The sequence below is a fragment of the Rhinatrema bivittatum genome, chromosome 15 (assembly GCF_901001135.1).
Source record: "Rhinatrema bivittatum chromosome 15, aRhiBiv1.1, whole genome shotgun sequence".
Taxonomy (NCBI): domain Eukaryota; kingdom Metazoa; phylum Chordata; class Amphibia; order Gymnophiona; family Rhinatrematidae; genus Rhinatrema; species Rhinatrema bivittatum.
The window spans coordinates 28805290-28813628 of NC_042629.1; the positions used below are offsets into that span (position 1 = coordinate 28805290).

The window sequence follows — 8339 nt, forward strand, 5'->3', positions numbered from 1 at the left end:
TCCATGTTACGGAGGTCTCCAGGGAAATGTGTGACCTAGGGACGACTCTGCAGTCCGCAGCTCTGCTGGCAATGCTCTGTGCTGTCTCGTTCATGGAGCCGCTCCCAGGTGAGTGCTGCATAGAAACACAGAATGTGACTGCAGATATGGACCATGAGGCCCATTCATTCTCTGCCCAATGCCAAAGATCCCGGGTGATCTCCTGCTTTTCTCTCACTTCCTCTGAAGCTTATCCCATGCTTTCTTGAATTCCTTTACTGTCTTTCTTTCCGCATACTCCATGGTGGGGGCTATTTTGTGCCTCCACCAATCTTCTTGCTGGGAAGATCAAGGCGAGCATGTTGGAAAGTCAAATATCCACACTTAAATTGAATATGCAGGGATATAGGTATAGCCGATGTGAGCCGGGATATGAATTTAAAATAGGGGAAACAAGAACCTCTGATTTTCCTTAGTATACTAACATGTATCCCATCGGCAGGTCAGAATTTGATAGTCGTTCCCTTAGCTCGGTTGGTAAGGCTGATGAGACAAGGTCACAGGTCCGGTCCTTTAAGTGAATTTCACTGGGTAAATTGTTCAGATTATTGTGATTCCACCTTCAAGATACAATTAAAGGCTTTTCATTTTCCGCAAGCATTTAGCAGTTTAATAGCTCTTCAGTAGCAGCTTTTGCTGTGGTTTGCTCAGTGCTTTTTTTTTTTTTTTTTCCTTACCAAATTTTACTTCTCATCTTATTATTTTATTAGATAAGAAACTTGTTTAATTTAATTTGAGTTTATTGTTTTTGAATATGTACGTTTTATTGTAATCCGCCAAGTACTTTGGATGGTGCGGACTGTAAATCTTTATCAATAAATCCAGTCCCATAGCAATCGGGCTGATGCATAAACCATACGGGAGAGCCGGCGAGCGCCCGCTCTCCCGACGCGCACCCAGGTCTCTCCTGGGCGTGCGATTCACTAAGGAAAGGTATGCAAATTAGGGCCCACGGTAAAACGGAGGCGCTAGGGACACTAGCACGTCCCTAGCACTTCCTTTTTGACAGAAGCGGTGGCTGTCAGTGGGTTTGACAGCTGACGCTTAATTTTACCGGCCATGGGTTTGGAAAACGGATGCCAACAAAATTTTGCGTCCTTTTTCCGGGCCGCGGGCAGATTTTTATTTTTTATTTTTGGGGCCTCTGACTTAATATCGCTATGATATTAAGTTGGAGGGTGTACAGAAAAGCAGTTTTTTCTGCTTTTCTGTACACTTTCCCGGTGCTGGCAGGAGTTAATTTCTGAGAGTAAAATGTATGGCTTGGCTGCACATTTTACTTTCTGTATCGTGCGGGAATAACTAATAGGCCCATCAACATGCATTTGCATGTTGCGGGTGCTATTAGTTTCGGGGGGGGGGGGGGGTTTGTTGCGAGTTTTCCACGCACTATTACCCCTTACTGTATAAGGGGTAAAAACAGCGCGTCGATAACATGCATCCAAACGGGGGCTAACGGTGCACTCGGCCTGAGCGCACTTTACTATTTGCTTTTACACAAATCCTCTATGCTGGAAATGGTGTGGTATAAAGGATTTATTTGGAAGCACTGAAATAAAAGCAGACCTTGCTATGGGACAGGATGGGATGCTTTCCCATTTACAGGGATCAAGCCTGGTATTCCCCATCCTCTTACCACTTGACTAAAGAGAACCCCACGAATAGAGTCCAGGATTTTTCCCCCCGAAAAATTACTTTTTAAAAAATATTCATTTTTCCTAGGTTTCCATATAAACATAAGTCAGCACTAGTCAATTATTTTTTATCCCTAGGAATTGAATCAGTGGCCATGAGACTCCAAGATGCGGGGGAGTCCATTGCCTGTACTAGTCCTCTCTTAACTGTAGGATGCATCTGCAGGCAGGAGTGGGGTCTGCTGGGCATTATCAGTGTCTGACAGGTGTTGCTGGCATTAGACGCACAGGTTGACCCGAATCTCTTGCCAGAGCCGGTGTTTGGGTAGGAGGCATTGGGTGGTCGCCCCGGGTGCCGTGAGGTGAGGGACATCTTGAGCAGAATAAGAATCACTTGTTCTGTGGCGGTGGAACCGTGGCAGATCCCATCCCACCACGGCTGAAGAGAGGCCCTGTGGGCAGCGGCAGATCTCATCCCGTTGTGGCCAAAGTGAAATCCAGCAGGGCAGCGGCACAGGCTGAGGAGAGGGCCAAGGGCGTGGGTGCCTTCAGTCGGGAGGGTGAGGGGAATTTTTGCTCAGGATGCCATTTGCTCTAGAGCTGGCCCTGTCTATTGGCAAATGCCCTGAATCTCAAGCATCCAAACAGAACTGTTCTGATTACTGCTCCCACCCCTCCCCTCAAGGCAGCCTGCAGGGAACAGAAGGGAATGGGGCTGGAGAAAGGAGCAGAGCCCTGTCTGTTCCAGCTTCACCCCTTGCACCTCTTGTCCCCCACAGGAAGGACTGGAGCAGACCCTGGAGGTAGCACTAGGGGGGAATAGGAGGGGAGGGGCTGGAAAAGAGAGCAAAGGTGCCCACTCCAATCTCATCCTCTCTCAACCTGTCCCTTTGTTTCAACAGGAAGTCTGAAGGGAGGGGATGGAGCAGACACAGACAGCCTGTGATCCGGGGACCTCTAGAGGTCAATATTAAAAAAGGTTGAGCTTCTCCATTTAGTTTCAGCTGAAAACTAACATAAATTTAGGGCCCTTAAATTTAGGTCTTCTATTTATTTCAATAAATTTAAGATCCTAAGGGGGTCATTTACTAAGCATTTTTCCCGTAGACACAAAATGGGAGAAAACGTTTAGTGAAAGAACCCCCCCTCCCCCAAATTAGGTGCCTAATTCTGAAAATTTGTGCTAAGCGGCTAACTAATCCCGCGTGAAAAAAAGTGGCAGGGAGCAAAAATATGCAACTGGCTGTATCGCAGCGGTGCGTTTTCCCCATAGCGCCACGGAAAAAGGTGGTGTTATTTCCCACGGTACTGCCGGCGATATTGTGGAAAACCATTAGCGCTCGCAGGCTGCCGGGCTATAACCTCGCCTTCCCCTGATTTAAACTGTACCGCCGCGATAACGGCGCATCGCAGGTTAAAGAATGACCCTGCTTGTATCAGCGTCTAACTCCACCTACTTTTTTAGGCTCCTAAATTAAGACACTCAGTCCTAGTAAATTTTCAAAAGGCCATTTTAAGTGCCTAACTCCAAAAGTTAGGAGCCTAAGACCTTTGAAAATTGGGAACTGTATTTATTTTTTCAGTGCGGCTGCCAACTGTGATGCGGCCACAAAAGTACTATTGTTGTTTCTGGAAGGAAATGAGAACGTCTTTGGTAGGGTGTATACACCTGCCATTTATTTCTGAATTCTTGCTTTTGGGATAGTGCAGTAGATAGCTGGGAATGTGATCACAGTAGTAGAAGTGGGAGGATACTTCTGAATTGTTTTGCGGTACAGAGTTTTATGATGCTTGTATTTCCTAACTAGAGAGGATTATGGGATGGCTGGTGGTGGAGTAAGGGATTATGTTTTATAGTTACATGTATATTTGTATAATGTGTGATGATTTTCTATGTTGTAAAACACCATGAGCTGTTTAGGAAGTGGCACTATATAAATGCCAATAAATGAAATGTGAATTGAAGCAGTTGACTGCATTCTGTTTTTTTTTTTTGTTTTATATTTTATTTTTGGTTGCTGTTGCATCAACCTAACTGTCTTTGAATGGCTTGTGGTAATTTGTAAATGGGGATCTTTGTGGGCTTTAATATTATGATTTAATTGATTTCTGGGTTTATCCTCCTTGGAGGCTTTAGATTGGCGAAGGTTTCTCTAAAGACAGAGAGGAGGTTTTTCTAATTCATTTTGCTTTGTTGAATCTGTATTTTTAATTATATATACCCTATACTGATAGATTATTTTGTAATTTTATGATTCTTTCTTTGCTGTAACTGATTTTGTAGTTGCTTTTATATTTGCTTGATGTTCTGTTTATTATAAACCTTTTGAAATCAGTGGTATAAAAATTGCAATAAACAAATAAAGCAAGATAGCTGGCCACCCTACTGAATGATGACTTCCTCTGTACTACCACTGAGTACTAAAGCTGAGTTTCACTCTGCTTTATTTTTTAGGTTCTAATGTTGCAGTGCGATATAAAGATTCACTTACAGCAGTCACAGGCCAGAACGTGACCCTGCAGTGTGAGTTCATGCTGCAATTTGAGGTTCTGCAGCTAACCTGGCAGAAGATAAAAGGTTTCACCTCAGAAAATGTGGCTACCTACAGCAAGAAGTATGGGGTTAAAGTGCTGGGTGCATTCAGCAAGCAAGTGCACATTGAAGGCATCAGAACCAACATGACATCCTTCAGTCTGCAGGCAGTGAAGCTGAAGGATGAAGCCTGCTATATCTGCATTTTTAATGCTTATCCACATGGATCTTACAGCGGGAAAACATGCCTCCATGTTCAAAGTAAGTTAAACCTTACAAATGGAACCTGCACATGCCAGTCTCCCAATTCACCCATAGTTCTGGCCACTCTGCATGCCAATGCCCTTTGTGTACACCCAGTGTTTCACATAAGAAGCTGTTAGTGAAATTAATGCTGACTGAGCCAATGGACAGACAGACATTAATGCAATATTCTTCATTTTATCTCTATGCAGGGCGGTACAGGAGCAGGGAAGGCAAGGCTAGGGTTTCAGCCAAAGCCAGTGCAGCGCTCCCTGTTTTCTACTGATCAGTTTCTAGAACAGATCTTTCAAGAGCCCATTGATTCAGATGAATCATATATAATGTTTGGGATTTGAAAATTTGTAAGATGGGGCTATTGATATTCTTGTAACTGAGGAGGGTTATATCCAGTGGGCAGGAAGATAGCACGCCCATTGAAGTAATAATTGATACTAGGGGTGTGCATTCGTTTTGAACTTAAATGGAAAACGCAACTTTTTTTTTTTTTTTACTTAAAAAAAAGATGAGGCGTAAACGATCGGATTTCCAACTTATTCAACATAGCTATGTTGAATACGTTGGAAATCGCGATTGTTGATCTAAATACAAATTTAAACCCCTCACCCTCCTTAATCCCCCCCCCCAAGACTTACCAAAGCTGGCCAAAAGTTCCGTGAGGGTCCGGGAGCGACGCGTGGGGAATCACGTGACGCCGCGTCACTCTGACGTGGCGCCGACGTCACGTGATTCCCCTTGGGTTCGCTCCCGGAACCCTCGTTGGGCCCAAAAGGCACTTTTGGCCAGCTTGGGGGGGTCAGGAGGCCCCCCCAAGCTGGCCAAAAGTTTCTTTTGAGCCCAACGAGGGTTCCGGGAGCGAACCCGAGGGGAATCACGTGACGCCGCGTCACTCTGACGTGACGCCGACGTCACGTGCTCCTTGCAAAGGAGTTCAGGAATGGCGTCCTGACCCCGCTGGACCACCAGGGAGTTTTGGTAAGTCTTTGGGGGGGGGGATTAAGGCGGGTGAGGGGTTTAAATTTTTATTTGCACATATGGACATAGACTCAACTTATGGAATTCTCCATAAGTCCATATTGACCGCAAATGGGACCCCCATTCGACTTATGGACTTATGAACTTAAACTTTTGGTCTGCACATCCCTAATTGATACTGCTGGGATCAAGTACCGTCCAGCAAAGGCTGATAGTTGAGAGCATGAGAGGGGCCTCTGGCCTTCTACCTCCTCATCTGCCCTGAACCCCAGCTCCAGCTGCAATACCCAAGGATCCAGAGAGGGCATTGCACAGGTATGGTGGTACATTAGTTCTATGAAGGACCAGTGTTTTGCTGAATGCCTTCACTATCAAAAGAGCATAATCAGAGGTACATAAGAACACAAGAAATTGCCATGCTGGGTCAGACCAAGGGTCCATCAAGCCCAGCATCCTGTTTCCAACAGAGGCCAAACCAGGCTACAAGAACCTGGCAATTACCCAAACATCAAGAAGATCCCATGCTGCTGATGCAATTAATAGCAGTGGCTATTCCCTAAGTAAACTTGATTAATAGCAGTTAATGGAATTTTCATCCAAGAACTTATCCAAACCTTTTTTGAAACCCAGCTACACTAACTGCACTAACCACATCCTCTGGCAACAAATTCCAGAGCTTAATTGTGTACTGAGTGAAAAAGAATTTTCTCCGAATAGTCTTAAATGTGCTACTTGCTAACTTCATGGAATGCCCCCTAGTCCTTCTATTATCCAAAAGTGTAAATAACCGATTCACATCTACTTGTTCAAGACCTCTCATGATCTTAAAGACCTCTATCATATTCCCCCTCAGCCGTCTCTTCTCCAAGCTGAATAGTCCTAACCTCTTCAGTAGGATAAGCTGTTCCATCCCCTTTATCATTTTGGTTGCCCTTCTCTGTACCTTCTCCATCGCAACTATATCTTTTTTGAGATGCGGCGACCAGAATTGTACACAGTATTCAAGGTGCGGTCTCACCATGGAGCCTTACAGAGGCATTATGACATTTTCCGTTTTATTAACCATTCCCTTCCTAATAATTCCTAACATTCTGTTTGCTTTTTTGACTGCTGCAGCACACTGAGCCGGCGATTTTAAAGTATTATCCACTATGATGCCTAGATCTTTTTCCTGGGTGGTAGCTCCAAATATGGAACCTAGCATCGTGTAACTCCAGCAAGGGTTATTTTTCCCTATATGCAACACTTTGCACTTGTCCATATTAAATTTCATCTGCCATTTGGATGCCCAATCTTCCAGTCTTGCAAGTCTTGTGATTTAACTACTCTGAATAATTTTGTATCATCCGCAAATTTGATAACCTCACTCGTTGTATTCCTTTCCAGATCATTTATAAATATATTGAAAAGCACCGGTCCAAGTACAGATCCCTAAGGCACTCCACTGTTTACCCTTTTCCACTGAGAAAATTGACCATTTAATCCTACTCTGTTTCCTGTCTTTTAACCAGTTTGTAATCCACGAAAGGACATCACCTCCTAACCCATGACTTTTTCATTTTCTTAGAAGCCTCTCATGAGGGACTTTGTCTAAATAAGATAAATATTTTTTTAAAAAATGGAAGTAATGGCACTTCCATTTACATTGGTGTGGTTTACTTGCCACTCAGAGGAACTGGACAGAGATCTGACCAAAAACATCCAAAAAGCAGGGCCGGTGCAAGGATGTTAGGCGCCCTAGGCAAGCCTTCTGCATTGCACTCCCACCCCACCCCCGGTCTCAGCCGCCGCTCTTACCGCATTCGCGCCCGCTGAATGTCTACTTCTTTGGGCCACGAACAGGATAGGCAGTGCTTGTAGCCCACTGAATCTCTACTCCTCTGCAGTGGGGTGGGGGACGGACGGACGTGGGTCACTATTTGGGTTTGGAGTAATAAGGAGTTGGCTGAGATGGGGGCTCGTAGTCACACGCATCAATAAGAATTTATTTCATTTTTTTGGGGAGGGGGCAGCCTCGATTGGTGCCCCAGGATGGGTCTAATAAGACCCCAATGACTTGATTTTTACTTCTAGCGGGAGCCATGGCTGAAAAGGCTATATTGTGTGATTATACCACCCTATATGGGGGGAGGGGAGGAGAGAAAGAGAGAGAGACTTTATAGGGACCAATATGTAACTCTAGTATTTATAAACCAACAAATACATGGAGGATGGAACACACTCAAGAGTGAATCCACTAGGGAGGAGATGTGTGCAAACAGTTCAGAACCATCTACAGACAAGGGCTGTTTTGATGGTATTCTGCCACTAAACACATCTGACTTTGGGAGCATATTGGAGCGGCATTATCTGAAACGGAGAAGGATTACTTTCAAAAAGTAATTTTTGTGAAGGTGTACTTTGAAGTAAGTTATGACATTTTGGACAGTGTAAGTGGACAACGCTCTAGAGTTACATAGCTCTGATTACAATGAAATGTCTTTTATTGTAAATGCCGTTTTCATTTATCTGCACTTTTCTCCCCTATCCTTCCCAGCCTTGGCTGAAGTAAGTGCCCTGCATTCAGACCAGAGCACTGATGGATTTATTATAGCCAACTGCACAGCTACAGGGAAGCCTACTCCAGAAATCAACTGGAAGCCTGAGACAGCCCTGATTGGTCCACACCAGGAGTCCAGAGATCTCAGAATGCTGACGGAACAGTCACTGTGACGAGCACATGCAACTTCTCTGCAGAATCTCTGCAATCTCTGAGTTGTGTTATCATTCACCCAGTGCAGAGCAAGGAACTTCTAGTCTTCCAGTATCCGGAGGGTAGAGGTGAGTCCCTTCCAGTTTTTGAATGCAACCTTTCACCTCCGAGAAATAGGAGCAGATTAGGCAAAGCGCTCCAATTG

The 8339-nt window shown here is 44.7% G+C and overlaps 1 protein-coding gene across 1 annotated transcript; it reads left to right on the forward strand.

Annotated features, from left to right (window-relative positions):
* LOC115077054 (OX-2 membrane glycoprotein-like) lies at positions 1-8115 on the forward strand (the record flags this gene model as incomplete). Its single annotated transcript, XM_029579207.1, has 3 exons — positions 1-108; positions 4129-4467; positions 7979-8115. Coding segments are annotated over exons 1-3 (558 nt in total), but the record flags the coding sequence as incomplete, so codon positions are not given.
* Positions 8116-8339: the final 224 nt, after the last annotated feature.